We start from the raw sequence: 16,638 nt of genomic DNA, 5'->3' as shown, positions 1-16,638 counted from the left end.
CCCCCCTCCCTGCTGTGTGTCCCAGCCTTCTGGTACACAGCAGAGGGGGATTCAAGCCCTTTCTTCAGGTGGGTAAGGCTCCAGATCTTCTGATTACCTGCTCTAGCCGCTGAGCTCTTTAGTTTTGAATTGTGACACCATGTATCTTGCATTTTGTTAGTGAGGAATGGCTTACCTAACTGATGTTCTGAACTACAGGACATCACTTACAGCTGGGAATCATTAGTGATAAAAAACATCTTAGGTACATTTCAGGAGTTACATTGGGAACATGCTACTCTGGCATTTTTATAGCTTGTAAGTTCTCATCTTACTGTGTTTTTTTATTATTTCGTCCCTTGACCAGTACTGAAGTACCTGTTTGGCTGTGAGGATTATGAATTTTGACGTTACAATGTACAGACCCCATTGGGAACGTAGGTCTGCCTCTTACGGGATCAATCCCATTGCATTTTCTCTACTGAAATTATTCACGCATAACCGTTTGCTTCAGTTAGTGTTGCTTCCTGATGCCTCCCTGGGATGAATACATTTTTAACAGAAGATACACTGAAATATTCACACAAAGCAACGAATCATTCATTAAAAGTGACCTGGAAAGTGAAATAGAGTAGGTCTCTGTACACATACCAACTTCTCTCCTATCCAAAATGAGCTGACACAGTGCCATAGAACAAAAGCACAAGAGGAAGGAGGTGTATATGGAACAAATGGAATCATAATGCAGCTCTTGTTTCCCTTGCAAAAACACTTTCTTACCACTTGACATCACAATGGTATAAAATGGTATAAAGAAAAGAACGTAAGGAATGGAATTTCTTATGTCACCAGTTGATATGCTGTCCCACTCTAGAAGGCAATGAAGAATTATGGCCTGTAACTGTTAGGCCATGTGAAAGCAGAGCACCTGTGCTATTTTCAGAAGCACTTTTGTAAGTTTTTGAAGTGCTTGTGCTAGTGGATATTTGGCCCATTTGGCTACATTCAGTTAAACATATGCCACTCTCAGGAGTGCATCCTGTTGCAAAGTTTTCCTAATTTTTAAGATACTATTTTTGAGAAACCAAAACCAAAACAAAACAAACCCAAAACAAAACAAAATTTTCAAATAGAGAAAATTAAGTGAAAAAAAGCAGTTGATTCCAGTCCCACACATGGAAAGTTTGACTGGAAGGGAGGCCCAAAGGTCTTTGAAGCAGATCCCAGACTCATAGTATGGTATGGCTGAAGAGGTTGGCTTGAATTGTTCATACTTGACCCAACTCCATGATAACAATATCTGATTTCTCCCTTTTTCATTCAGCCATAATTATTGGACAGTTGCATTACTCTACATTCAAAACCACATGTGAAAACTTTATTTCACATGGACAGTTGTAGTGATACAAATACAGAAACTGAATGAATACCCCAAGAATAATTTGAAAAAGAAAAACACAGTAACAAGCTTTTAGCTGTTTGACGATATTCGTGTAAAAGCTTGAATATTTTTTCCAACTATTTCTGGGGATTTAATAAATATTTTCTCAACCTCTCCTCAGATGATGAGAGCTATGAAAGTACCACTACTGTAAGTTACAGTTAGTAAACCTGTGAGACCCACTGATGTATACATACAGTGAGATATACTAATCAGTGCTGCAGATAACTTTCAGGAATTTGTTATATCAGCAAAATTTAAAATTCTGCTATAGTTATATGATCCTAAAAGAAGGATCCATTCTCCCAGAGAGTGTCAAACACTACAAAATGCACAAAATGTACAGGACACAGGAGCAAGTCTACAGATGCTTCGTCACTCAGCAGAATTTTATGACCGTGTAACAGGGGCCTATAAAACCACTAGTAGATGCTCTTATACTAATCAATTTATATGGCTTTCAGCATGTGGAGAGCGGGGAGAAAGAAGACAGAATAGGAGAACACAATAAAAACAACTATGAAGCTTTGGGGGGAAAAAAAAAAAGCTATTAGATCAAAGAAAAAGAGAAGAATGAAAAATGCTAAAAGAGTCAGCAGCAATTGCCTTATAGTATAAGAAAGAATATGAAAGTCTGTCTTCAAAAATTCTTCTGTGGAAAATTTGGGAAAAGTGCATTTCAGAGACGTTGTTTGGCAGATATTGGGAACATTGTAAAAAATCACATTACATTGTTGAAAAATCCCAATTGCTGAAAATTCAGACAGTAAAAGAAAAGAATACAAACTCTACATTTTCTTCCACCCCTGTTCCTAAATGGAAGTCAATCGTATGAACAGTCTTTTTCACTGAGGGTATAAGGAAGAATTCTCTCCTTGTCTTAAAGACTTCTGTGGCTAAAACATTTTCCTCTGTATTAAAATAAACCATTGACATTTTATTCAGCACAGGTAATTGAAATTATAAGTCAAAATAAGTCAACAGTTTTCCTGGATTGATGTTTCTATTTACTAAAAATTTTGAACACTTAAATTATAGGTTTTAGTTATGTACGGCAGTACTTTTCACTAATATTGGTAAGGAAACACACTGTGAACACATGCCTTCTCAGAAGGTCATTTTCTCAGTCTCTCATAATAAATAACTTAATGTTTTTGAAAAAAAAAAAGAAAGAAATTGAAATTGCATTACATTTTGAAAGCATTTTTCTTAGACATTACAAAAATTAATTAAACGTTACTTTTTTTCTTTTTTGGGGGGTGGGGCAATGCGGACTAGCTTGGCATTTATTATCTTTTTTATAGTGAATGAGATATAAATTATTTATATCAGTTTATTTTTCCAGAATTTAGCACTTTGATGCAGCTGGGTTCCTGAGGAAGATTTCACATCTTCACTGCAATGGGGAATGGTTTCATATTTGCAGTTGAAATTCCAGCCGTAACAGACTATTACGATGCATTTGCATTTACTTTACGTTGTTTTCAAAAGCACAAAAAGAGCACTGGAAATTAAATAAAATATGTATGGTCCTGATGTGAGTGTTTCTGAATGTGACATCCAAGTTAATTGTTTGAATGCATATATTTGAGTTTTCTTATATGTAGGTGTGATCATGCATTCAAATAAACATGCAATTCTTTGAATATGTAATCACTGGGAAAATAGCACAGCTGCATTTACTTCAGTGTGTGAAGCTCCTGGTCTTTTGCAGATATGTAAAGCTTTACATCATGGTGTATCAAATATTTAGAATTTGAATCTGTAAGCACTGTGTGTTTGGAAATCTGATGGTTTTCAGTGAAAGCTCTGATGCAGTGTGATAAAGTCTGCAAGATGAATAGCTCACCAGAAAATACAGTTTTCATATGCTTTAAAATATGCATTTAAATTGTTTCAAAATATTCCAGAGAATATAGAGCAGTTAAACCATATGTAGTGAATTTCCTTTAACAGGAATGTTGTCATTATGACCTAGTCTTAATAGCAATTCCTAAATGACGTAAGTGAGGATATATAGAAACGTGGTTTTAGTCAAGTTCTATGTTATTGGTATTTGATCATTCATTGTTTTAAGTATTCATCGGTTAGATGTTATATAGATAGGCAAGTCCTGTTCATTTAACTCATCACACATGGTTCACATGGTTAGAGAATATTCGGCAAGGATTTACAAATTTATTTTATATAATGTTCATAATAGATTTCAGCATATGTAAAATTTGCATTTAAATTTTTGAAACATTAGCAATTGATAATGGAAATCACTTTTCAACTGTCTGCACCATCATACCAACTAAGTAATTTAATTATCTTCTCTGTGTCTATATCTCTACATGTTGATTGAGCCTAAAACAGAACAATTTTATGCTGTAGCAATTATTAATGCTTTCTTGACAATCTGTTATACTTATTTTTAATTTGTGTTAGTTCTTCTCTAATGTTTTTTCTAGCTGTTGGCTGTCTCTTGAAGGAGGGCTACTTTACGCTTTTGTTGGACCTGCAGCTGCTGTTGTCTTGGTAAACATTAATATAATTTCCAGTATATTCATAGGAAATGGTGGAATATGCTCTTTAAATTATAAAGGCTTAGCCATTCCACAGAATTCAATTTTGCTGTAACTACTGAGCTCAGCTTAACACCTCCTGTATTTTGAATGCATGATTCTCTTAATTGTATCACATTGTTAAACCAGTTTTAACTTCATGTTTACACAGTAAGCTGTGAAAGAATAATGTACTGATTGGCGGCACAGTAAACTTGTTACAGGCATCACTTAGTTATTATCAGTAGCATCTACATAATTGTCACTGCTGTGTGAAGTTCAGTGACAGTCTTGATAGAGTGCTGCTTGGCAGTATAACGCTGTGCCAGCAAAAGCAGCAGGAGGAGTGGAACCAGCCAGTGAGTTCTCCATGGCTACTGCTTTTCAAGGCAAAGAAAAAATCATCATAACTGGGAAATGTTACTCATTTGTGTACTAATCTTCCACGTCTCTGGAAATGCATTTAGCTGTAGGATTCACTTTGTCTAATTGTAGACATCTGCAATGTAGATTTTGCATCTATGCTAATTATTCCAGATGTATATCACTGTCAGTGGAGAAAAATATGGATTTTTAAGGCTCAAATCATCGGAAGTATTTCAAGTATTGAATTTAGTGTAAGAAGAATTGCACCCTACGTGTGGCACTGGGTATCAGTTGTCTGGTCTGCAATCTGTATAGATTTTGTTCAATAATTTATTTCACATTTTTCTGGGAAGGAGATTACAGATTTTGTATCTAATTCTTCTTTTCCTTGCAACAGTTTTATACTAGGATAACTCAATCAACACCAGTTATCTCTGATTTTCACTTTCAAAAGGGAATCAGTCTTAGTAATCATCAAAGATAAAGCCATTTAGCCACAAAGATTATCCTGAAATGGATGTTTACTATTTCTGTAGAGTTTGTCTCATCGTTGTCTGGAGTCAAGCCAGGATCCTTTTGTACAACTCACAGTCCCCCACGATAGAGGAACCAAGGATGTTTACAAAAAGCCAGGCATAATTTTCACATGGAACTGTATGTTCTCTTTGCAACTGGCAAGCTTTGTTCAGAGATGTTTGAAGTTCACAGTCACAGTTTGCCCTGCCATTAGCTCATGGCTGTGCAAGGAGCTGTTCTATGCAGCCACTTAAGCCTAAGTGTACAAAGCAAAAGAATTGTATGGCATCAGCTGGAAAATGTAAATGCTGAAAATAAAGTGATGATAAGAAAAACTGAAAAAGAGTTGGCAGGACAGAGTGGCAACAATTAGGGATTTTGGCAGAGGTCTTAGAAAATCTGTTTGAGAGGAAAAAAGGATCACACTTCTATAATCAGAAAAACAAAGATCATTTTTTTAATACGCTGAACACTTGATACTACCTTTTCATGGGGCTATACAGGATAGCTTCATTGAATTCTGTTCAATATTACAAATAGATAATAACAGTCATTAAGTTGTCCATTTAGTGTCATTAGTATGTTCATTGAGTGCCAAAGTCTGACTGCCAAAGCATTTGGAATTTTTTTAGGTTAAGTCCTAAAGTGATGTATGTGGGCACAATACCATGTACTTTAATGGAGATAAATAGATTTACCTAAGGCATTCATATACTCCCCACACACACCTCCTTCCCTCCCCTCTCTCTCCTCCCCCCCCCCCCCCCAAAAAAAAAAAAAGGATCAGGCTGCAAGGCTCGTAACTGGCATTTTGGTGAATAACAGAGACAGTGACTGATATGCAGGAGGATATGGAAAACCACAGGCTGGTTCCACATAAGTGAGGACATCCATGTGGACATTAAGTGCTTGAAAAGGAAGATGGCTACTGTCATTTGTGTGCACTGACCAGGTCTGCCCTGGTCAGTTCAAATGCAATGCTGTGTGGTTTTCCTGGAATAGAAAATATAATTGCAATTATATTTCGGAAGTACTAAAGTTATATTACTTGAGTTTCTGGCCAGCAAACGTGTATATAACTTGGTACCAGATATAATTTAAGATTCAAAACTAAGCCTCTTGCAGCAGGTTTATGTATGACCCTCCTGAGAATATACACTTCTGGTGTATTTGGGGATGGTGTCACACCATTCCTGATGACATACTCAGAAGTGTAACAAGGGGCACATTCCAGGCTTGAAAGAGCCATTTACTGATGTAACAGGATAAATTATTTTCTTTCAGAAAAAGATCAACTGTTTTGTTGCTTTTTGTTTGTTTGTTTTCTATTTGACAGGTCAACATGGTGATTGGCATTTTGGTATTTAATAAACTTGTTTCCAGAGATGGGATCCTAGATAAAAAGCTCAAACACAGAGCGGGGTAAGAAACAATTGTGAGGTTATTTTAACAATAGTGGGGTTGTTCTTTAAAGCATATTCAAATTGTAGCAATGATTTCCAATTACAGATATTCCCCAAAAATGCATTTGATTGTTCTTTGAGCATTTATGCCAGTGCAGTAGCGTGTCTAACAGATTCCATTCATCTCAAAAGCTGCAGTTGCATTATTTTGAAGGAATGCAACTAAATAAACTAAATGTAATAAAACACAAGTACAGCAGTATTAAGAATGAAGATAAAACAAGTCTGAGCAGATTTCACAAGACTGTCATACACTGAAACTTGTTGCAGTTAGGAAAATAGTTTCATGAATAATATTTACTGAAGGAACTGATTATTTTTTTTGTCTCGCTGCCAACTTTAATTACTGTGGTGGGAAATGTTACTCATTTGTGTAAACTTTTGTGAAATACACATTACAGCAACATAGTTCTTACTGAGGTCAGTGCTATTCTGCCAGTCTTGAATCTGTGAAGAATGTACCTACTTTCTGACATCCATGTCAATACCTATATCACAAATAAATGCATCAGAATTTGAAAATTGGAAAAAAAAAAAAAAAAAAACAGGTTTAAAAAGAAAAATGCAAATTCTGGGTTATTGACTATCTATTTGCATTTACATTCAAATTACCTCAGTTATGATGAGAAAAAATGTGATAGTATCAAAAAACCGTGAATGACAACGATTTGAAGAGCCTATTGCAAAAAACAAATAAATAAAAATAAAAATTCACAATTTCATCATTGCTTTCTTAATGTTTATAAAACTATATTAAAACTTTGCATAATCATTTTTACAGCTCTGTATTCTGGTACTTTCTTTCAGACAAGCTTGTAGTTAGCAGCATCAATTTCTGCCTTTCTAGCAATGATGAACAATGGTATCTTCATTTTACTATGTGTTATGGATGTTGGCAACTTTTTTGAAGTTTCACTTTGAATTATTTTGCCATTCCATAACAATACCATTCCTAATAATTTCAATTGATTGGTTGAATGAGCAGATTTATGATAAAGAGTTTGGCTGGTGTGATTTACTTTTAATATTAATTAAGTTAAATCATTCTGGTTTTAAGTTCTTTCACTGTCTTTCTGATAAGTATGGACCAGAAGCTTTCATTCTATGCTGTTTCATTACAAAATATTAACTTCTTAACCTTACTTTTGTCTACATTGCCGTGATAATAATTTTAATGAAAGCTAGGGTATTATAACAGAAGTACTAACTTATTATTCAGCAAATCACATTCATATCTGCTCTAATTCCAATGATTTCAGGACCTGGATCAGCCACAGGTTTTGCATTGTACATTTTCTGAAGTTGTCTAAACTTAAATTTAACTGAATTATTTTTTTCAGCTACTCAACTGTAGGCTATATAAATCTATTTGCCTATAGTCTACTTCCTGGTGAAACAAGTAACTTGTTTTCTAACAGTGAGCAACCTAGTGAAGAGGTATTTTATTTTAAAGTAAATGGATAAAGAACTAGAAATCACTGTCAGAAACAATTCAACTTTTCTAAGTATGAGGATGCACTAATCAAGAAATAATCAGGGATCTCCCAGAAAGATTCCAGCAGAGGGCAACAAAGATGATGAGGACCTGGAACAATTCTCGTATGAGAAAAAGCTGAGAGACCTGTTGAGCCTGGAGAAGACTGAGAGGGGATCTGATAAATCTTAAGAAATACCTAAAGTGTGGGAGGCAACTGCACAAGGCCAGACTTTTTTCAGTAGTGTGTAGTGATAGGACTAGGAGTAATGGCCTTCCAGTTTTTACTGGAACACTGGATTTTCCACACAAATATGTGGGAGAACATTTTGGTGTAGGTGACAGAGCACTGAAGCAGGCTGCCCAGAGAGTTTGTGAAGTCTCTTTCTTTGGAGATATTCAAGACCCATCTGGATGCCTACCTGTGTGACTTCCTGTAGAGAACTTGCTTTAGCAGGGGATTTGGACTCAATTATTCAATCTGTAGAGGTCCCTTCCAACACCTTCAATTCTGTGATTCTGTGATAGTATGAAATGGTGGTTTGATAGCACCATTTCTTGCTACTAGCTGGCAGATGAAGTCTTGAGTCATTCTTTGGGGTGTAGGAGCTTGTGCAGCACCTGGCCTCTGGTAGAAAGGACTTTGCTACTCATTTTTCAAATATCTTTTGTTCAGGAGGGCAACATTTTTCTTTATGGTATGTGTTGGACTCAATGCTTGTCAAATGTTCAGCCGTGGAAATAACTTATGTTGGATATGAAGCAGTGAATCAGGCAGTATATACTGACTCCACATGATTTTCTTACCTTAATAAGCACGGGGTGAATAAACAAGTGAAAGAAAAATACAATACGTTGTCTTGATAGATCTCAATCATTCTTCTGTCATAAAGCATATGTATAAAACTAGACAGAAATACTGTGTTAACATAAATATCAAGCTCTATTATTATTCACAAGATCCAGAACATATCCATAAACAAATATATCATTTCTAAAGAGATGGTAGTCTAATAACAATTAAGTATTGTGTAACAAAGATGGAGAGTGCTTTCCAAAACTTAGTTTAAACGTACCCATTGCATGTTTCTAGCTCATTCATCAACACAGATTTTTAATTGGTGTAAATTAATGTAGAGACAGAGTTGTTTTCAATCTGCCTAACTTACACATGGTCATGACTCTGCATGTTTGTTTTTATGGAAAATCTTAATTTGGTTTATCAGAATTGAAGCTACTGAAGATCAGTGTTTGAAGTCATGAGAATCTTGAGTTTGGCTATGAAAAGGCATTTATTTAGCTGAAATAATTGGGAAAGAACCTGAAATCTTATCTTTTTTTTTCAATGTGGTCACATTTTCCAGCTCGGAATATCTTTCCTGTCTTGTCTTAGCTATGGTTATTTCTGGTTCTGACAGCAGAAAAAGGAATTGCAAAAGTATTTATTTAGTCAACTCAGGAAGTTGTGCATGTGCTGTAATTAGAAGAAATATTAAATTCCAGGTTTTGTCCTTTAACTCTTCTGACAGGTGCTGAGGTACAATTATCTGTACAAAACACTTTGAGCTTAATGCTTGTGTACTGTGTTTTATTAAAATACAAAACAGCTCACCCTTTTTTCAGTACCAACTGATATATATTTCATCAGATCCATACATTTCAAGCCCTGTATTCAGACCATCATTCAGCATGAATAAAATAACTCCAGATGTTAGTGGGTCATTCAAATCTAACTAAACAGTATGCCCATGTTGATGCTTGAATAAATATTGTGGGTTTCTTTCCCTGTTAATGCTCTGTAGTGGTGTATACTTCATACTCCTCTTATTTGAGTCTTATACTCTTTCTCAAGTACAACAGTTGTAACAGGTCTGAATAGAGGGATTTCACTTTGTATGTCAATCCTACCACGTGCTTATGTTTACTTCATTGTACTGAGCAGTTTTGATCACAAGATATTTGGGGCCCTTTTTAGATTAAATGGAAGAAATTGAGTCTGCATGAAGTGAAGCCCCATAGCATTAATATTTAAAGCTAATAATAATGTAAAGTACGGCATACAGTTCTGCAACAACATAGAGCATTCATCCTGAATAAGTCTACTTATTTTTCTGCATGACGTCATATTTAAAAGCTAAATTTCAGTAGCAACGTTTTTTGGTGACAATTCAATATTTTGTTCTTTTTGTGGGTGTTCTGTTTGTTTGCAGTCAGATGAGTGAGCCTCATAGCGGTTTGACGCTCAAATGTGCCAAGTGTGGAGTAGTTTCAACAACAGCTTTGTCAGCCACCACCGCCAGTAATGCCATGTTAGTCCTGATCATTTACATCTTCTTGTTACAAATTTTATACAGTGCATGTGAGACAATAGTTTGATGATGACAACTGTGTTTGCTAACACTGTATAGAGTGCTGAGCACATTTAAATACTTTTTAACAACAACAAAAAAATTGCAACTGTGTTTATTAACTGAATACAGGATGTTCTTTAGAACATAAAGTACCAACACTATTACATACTTGTCTGTGATTTTCAAGTTAATTTGATATAGTGCCATCCTTAAGTATGTTTTATTTAAAAGTGAGCATTCATTTTTTCCATTTTCTATTTTAATAATTTTACAGTGCTGCTTTTCTCTTTCTTGCAATAGGGCATCCCTCTGGAGCTCCTGTGTGGTGTTGCCACTTCTGGCCTTGACTTGGATGTCTGCAGTTCTGGCTATGACAGACAAAAGATCAATATTATTTCAGATACTTTTTGCAGTATTTGATTCATTACAAGGCTTTGTTATTGTCATGGTCCATTGTATTCTCCGAAGGGAGGTGAGGAATGGCTTTCCCGTTTTCTAATGGGCTGTGTTCCTGTTTATCTCTGAACTGTTCTTTATGTTATGTTGAGCTTCCTCAGCAGAAATCTATTTCATAGAAAGAGTAAAGCATTTTAGGATGAAGTGAAGAGGAACAAGTGAAAGAGAGAGTGGGAAGGATCAGTTAATTCCAAAAACAGTCTGTCAGGTTCAGTACAAAAATATACCCACTTGATTAAAAGTGACTTTCAGTCAATCCAAAATTCAGTTTAATTCCAAATGTTAGGCTTTTCCAATATCATGAATATAGGGAAATGCTAACAGGAATGTCCTTTTATTGAAGAACAAAAGCTATAGATTTTTACAATTTTTACAATCTGAATTGGTGTTAACCAATTCAAATACAAAATTATTTCTGCACATACTGTCCCTGAAAGAGGAGTTATGGAGATGACAGGTTGGTGAAGAGAGCTATCCCTTCATCTTCTACACGTTCTGGTGATAATGTATTCAAATGAAGTCAAAGAGAGAAAACATTTAGGGAAGAGCAAGGAAAAGTTAGTATCCCTAGCCTGCCCTATGCAGCTAAAATCTAACGTCAGAGCAACTGTGTAAGTTCTCTTTAAGCTGACTCTGGTGACAGCTTCATTAACAATCTAAACTACTAACCAGCCCAACACTTTTACTGAAAGAAGTTTTCCAGATCTGTGGAAGTGGGAGCATCTGTCAAAAATCTGTTGAATGGAGCTGCACTGGAGAGCAGTAGCCCTGTTCCACCAGCATATCTTTTTACAGAGCTCATGTCCACTTAGACACTATTTTCTACAGCATTTTCCATTCCTATGTGAGGAATATGATGCTCTAAAAACCCCTATGTTTGATATGATTGCCTCTTATCAAAATGAAGATGGAGTCTTCTTTTCAATCATGAAAAGTTAGTCAGAAGCAAAGATATAGCGACATTTGAAAATAGATTAGCTGAAATCAAAATGTTGATAGTAGTGGAAGACAAAGAAACCTAGATGTACTGCTGTTTAAACTGTATTTCACATAGCACATTACATCTTCTCCGGTCCTCTAGGTTTAAAGTGTAGATTAGGCAAAATATCTCAGTAACTAATTAAAGTTAATTTATCATATGTAAAAAGAAAATAATTAAACAGTTCTTCAAGAAGAGGAAAAAAGTAAGATTTACTGCAATTGAAGCTTTTTTTTTATGAAGATATGTATGGTCTGCACTTGTTTGGATCACTTTGCAACAACAAAGACGCATTTTTTAGTTTCAAGAAGTTCCTACACAGAAGGAGACATAACTAATTTGTGTTTCCTTCTGACTCTAGCAACCCTTACTTTCTAGTCTAGTTCTAGAGATCCTTTGTTGAGTCCTTGTGGAAGCCAAGATAGGACATCATGCACAGTGTGCAATGCAGTCTTTGCACTTCACAGGGTATCTCCCCAGATGAAAGAGTAGTCTGTTACCTTCTGTTGTCTGCAAAAGATTTTTGCTCTGCCAGTGCATGTCAGAGAAACTCTGCCAACATATTTGTCATTCTTGATGACAGCTACAAAGCTATCTCAGTTATAGCCTATAGGATTGATCTAATATTTATAGCATACCAGCACAGGCAAAACAGTAATTCTGACTGTCAGGAAAAAAAATGTGAAGCAGAATAAATCACCATAAAATTCAAACAAAGAAGAAGACAGCCCTGTTTTACTATGCCCTATTGTTGTATTACAAAAAGACAAAGACTTTTAAGGCTATATAGATAAAACCCTCTTATTTCCCTTTAGTCATATAGATATAAACATAAATTATATAAAGATTTTTTATTTTCAGTAGTATACTATATCAATGATCTTACTTGACAAGGGCTGCATTGAGGAGCCAGGGGGGTTGACTAAGACCTACAACTAGAGGAGAACTGCATGATACGCTGTATCCATTTCTGCCTTACATCAATTCAAGATCTTTTGGAAATACATTATATCTTTCTATACTTAGTTTCTGTAACTTCTAAGATAAATGTTATACTTATTAAGCACAAGGCCTCTTATAAATCAGTTGGAAAGTAGGAAAGAAAAATGCAAAGACTCAGGTATTATTGCTTTAAGTCTCCTTCATAGCCCAGAGAGCCTAATATTTTTTAATTTACTTTTTATTATTTTATTCTCTTCTTGCTGTTTGAATATCTAATTGAGCATTGAATGAGGATGAGGTGTATGTCACAGAACAGAGATTAACAGGAGAGAGGAGTGCTGAAGCTTCTTCTCCATCAAAGCAAAACATTTTGTCTGACCTACTTGAGCATGAGAATGTCTAAGGCTAATTTCAATCATACTGTGTAACTCCTGTTCCTTCTGGTGATGGGAATAACCCACATATGTTTTCTCCTTTAGCTGTGCCTTGCTGACTGCAGCACATTTAGATTAAATGCATACTTGACATCTAAAGCCTGTATTTCCGTATTGATGAAAAAAATAAAAAAAACAAAGCTACATGAGTAGAAAGAGAGTAAGTTATGAAAGCTTAGGGTTACTGTTGCTAAGGAAACTACTTCCATGGTATCTGCACGTTCATCACATCTGTCTCTCCTGCTCTGCCTCGCTCTAAGAAAATCTTGTAACTTGATGTTAGAAGGCATGGGGAAACAAGATTATGCTTCAAAGTAAGAAGTGAAGACAGCACAATCTTAACCAATTCTAGCAACAAATTTCAACAAGCCATTCAGAACAAGCCAGTATTTAGGCAACTCAACTTTCTGTTTCTGACTTGTGTGAGGCCACGTGGAAGTTGCACACATGTCAATATCATGAATGAAGTGATATTTGATACTCTGTTGACATGTTCAAATCATATGCTGCTTGCCCTTCAGAAATACCATAAGAAACATGCACATATAGGAGAATCCTAGTGTCAGGATTCACCACTAGAAAGTAGGGAAAATAGGGCAGGAGATTTTTGTGAACTCTGGAGCTATCTGAACCAGGGAAGCTACATGAACACAGGTCCCATCATCAGTCCCAAAAACAAAGGGGATCACTGCATAAGCTGAGAGGTCACATAGTATGTTTTGAAGCAACAATTCTTTGGAGTCAATTATCATGAGATTTGAGATATGATTCAGCATGCTTTAGAAGATAAGATTTTGGGGTTTTTATCCAACCACTGTGCCAGTGCTTATCCAAGAGCATGAATTCTGGAGTGTGACTTGACTTCAGCATTGATAAAGTGAGAGAAGACTTGGATTAAATTTGCAACAATTGCAAGATGACAAATTGAATTAATGTCAAATATATGCAAAACCACAGTAGGTATAGTGCCTAAAATCAGAATCTGAATCACAATACGGGCCAAACACACTCTACATTACCACATGTGGGAAGTCTTTATGTTTTGAAATCAAACAGAAACTTCTCACTTTGCTTTATTCTTCTTTCTACTCTATATTAGTCTTTCTCCACCTGCACCAATTACTGCAGAGCACACTTACTCATTTAAGGGTTACATACTTTCAAATAATGCTACCTAATTACAAAAATAAATCTTTTTTCTTTAATTCATTTTTTCCTTTTTATGAAAGCTTATAAACAGTTTGCAGTAGAATGCAGTGTATTAAAAAGGGATGCCTTTTCATTTGCAACAATTATTGTATTATTCTCTTCAGTTATTCACAAAATGTCCATGAGTAGGATTTGATTTTCTATCATTTAATTTTTCTGAGTTAGACATCAAGCAAATTCTACAGCTAATAAATAAAAGGTAGATTTTTCTAGGCATTCCATTTGGAGTATTTTTGTATTCAAAGAGTAAATGATACTAGTTTGTCTTGACTTGAAGTCACCCAAGGAAGTTCCTGTTTTCCAAGTTATGTCTTGCCAACAGATTGCTAACATGGATACTTGCATTTATGAAATCAAAATTCAAGTATTAATATTTAGATTTTATTACTGTCTTGGAATACATCTGAGGTACATAAAGAAATGAAACAAAATTGGGTTTGCATTCAAAAAACAATTCTCTATATACTTTTAAACTGTTGATAAAAATATTCCTTTCTGTTCCCAAAGTTGTCTTGCTGTCTCTATTGTGGTATGTGTGAGAATTTGGCAAGATATATTTGCTTTCAACTGCCAGAAAGCAGGAACTGTATTTTTTTTTAAATGTGTCTCTGTGCTGAACCGCTTATTTCTGACAAAAGTATTGCACAGTAATATTACCTTAGACATGCATTCTGCTCAAAACAAAGAAGTATTCTCTGTGAAAACATGTTTACTCAAATGTGCTTGTGCAGAGTATATGATGTTTCACAGGAATCAGTATAAGTCACTGTTTTCACAGGTTCAAGATGCATTCAGATGTCGACTAAGAAACTGCCAGGATCCAATCAATGCGGATTCTTCAAGTTCTTTTCCTAATGGACACGCTCAAATCATGGTTAGCTTTTATTTTTATCATTGACTACTAAATTAGTGTTCTTAGCCAAAAGAAAAGAACTTGCATTACTGTACATGACAAGTATGCACAGCTGGAATTTTAACACCATTTTTAAGCATTAGTCCGTTTAGCTCATTATTTTCTTGCTTAAACCTCTTAACAAGTTTTAAATTATTGGTGCGATCATTCTGCTGAGCACAATACATTAGTATCGTCCACCGCTTTTCATCATGACATATTTACATATGAGAAGGAAAAAAATAAGCAAATGACATACAATGATTTTTTTCTACCACTGGTGTAAAGAGCACTGATGCATCTGGGAGTCTTCCCTTCGCAAATTCTTGAAAAATGTTCTTAAAACTAATTCAAATATGGAGAAAGTGCTAGAGATCCCTAAAGGGGAATTGTCTAGTGACTTGGATTATCAAGATAGTGAATGGATTATTATGACAATTTGGATTTACTGATATTGCTAGTTAGTATGTTACATATCATACTACATGTCCTTTCATTTTCAACGACTGTCATTGATTATAATGGATGGAGATAAGATCATGCCCTAAAACATGCATTCAGTTGCCCTTGAAAAATGATTAATTAAATAAGAATTTTTCCTTTGGACTTCATAAGCAAGAAGGAGGTAAGGTTTGTTGTTGGTTTTTTTTAATTATTTAACAAATCTTCATGGAAATTTTAAAAAGTAATTGAAAAGTACCTGAAATCTATACCAAGATAAATAGTTTTGTTTAACTGGAAAAAGTGTGTTTAGATTTTCAACTGTTACTGATTGTACTACTTTCAATATGATTTTACTCATTGAAATAAATTATATTTGTTTTCAAGGAATACAATTTACTTTATTGCATTAGTAGCCAGGATGGGCTGTGTAACAAATAAACACTCCATAATAAATTAATGAAGTTTCAGACAGGGTGGACTAATTGGATTACAGTTATTCACAGTAATTTGTATTGCAGACTTTTTTCTGTTTTTGTGTTTGTAACATAACTATGAAAAGCTTCCATCTCTTGGGTGATCCTTCCAAGAGATGTAGTTACTCTTCCATATTTATTTAAAAAAAAAAAAAAAAACACTGTATAGTTTTATTAAAGCTATATACTCTACCTCCACCTATTTTATTTTATTTTTTCTGGTCAGGCAAGCATACTTTGAAAACCACCCAGTTATACTTTAGGAAACTTTGTAAAGCTCTGCTGTTGTAAAACAATATACTTCAGCTTCTCAGCAACAAGAAACCACTTTTAAGAGACTATGACTCTGTAAGTAGGACATTTTGGAAGCGCTAGTTGGCAAAAAGGCATTGTGGTTTTGTTTTAAATTAATAACTATTGTTCACTGTTTCTTGTTTCAGACTGATTTTGAAAAGGACGTGGACATTGCGTGTCGGTCAGGTAAGAATACTGGGAGAGTATTTAGCTAACAACAATAAGTATTTTACTAGTTCCTTCTGAAGTAGATATAAAATACTATATATTAACTGTTTACAACATAGATTCATAAATGTGAATAAAAAGAATTGATGCCACTGTATGAATATATAACCTATGTATAAGTTATGAATATATAACCTCTGTATATGAAGGA

At 34.9% G+C, this 16,638-nt stretch overlaps 1 protein-coding gene across 9 annotated transcripts in view; it reads left to right on the top strand.

Moving 5' to 3' along the window:
• ADGRB3 (adhesion G protein-coupled receptor B3) overlaps positions 1–16,638 on the top strand; it is a 451,226-nt gene that overhangs the window by 407,517 nt on the left and 27,071 nt on the right. For 7 of the 9 annotated variants that reach the window (XM_015284810.4, XM_015284808.4, XM_419892.8 and 4 more), the window contains 6 exons: positions 3,874–3,940; positions 6,185–6,270; positions 9,996–10,094; positions 10,437–10,608; positions 14,935–15,030; positions 16,406–16,445. In XM_015284810.4, the coding sequence (XP_015140296.1) occupies positions 3,874–3,940; positions 6,185–6,270; positions 9,996–10,094; positions 10,437–10,608; positions 14,935–15,030; positions 16,406–16,445 (560 nt within the window). The remainder of the gene's footprint in view (positions 1–3,873; positions 3,941–6,184; positions 6,271–9,995; positions 10,095–10,436; positions 10,609–14,934; positions 15,031–16,405; positions 16,446–16,638) is intronic. The other 2 variants (XM_040697811.2, XM_015284809.4) reach the window with 1 other exon arrangement.

The sequence above is a fragment of the Gallus gallus genome, chromosome 3 (genome assembly GCF_016699485.2).
Source record: "Gallus gallus isolate bGalGal1 chromosome 3, bGalGal1.mat.broiler.GRCg7b, whole genome shotgun sequence".
In the NCBI taxonomy this organism is placed as follows: domain Eukaryota; kingdom Metazoa; phylum Chordata; class Aves; order Galliformes; family Phasianidae; genus Gallus; species Gallus gallus.
Note: the sequence above shows the minus strand (reverse complement) of the source record. Positions and strands in the feature narration are given on the sequence as shown.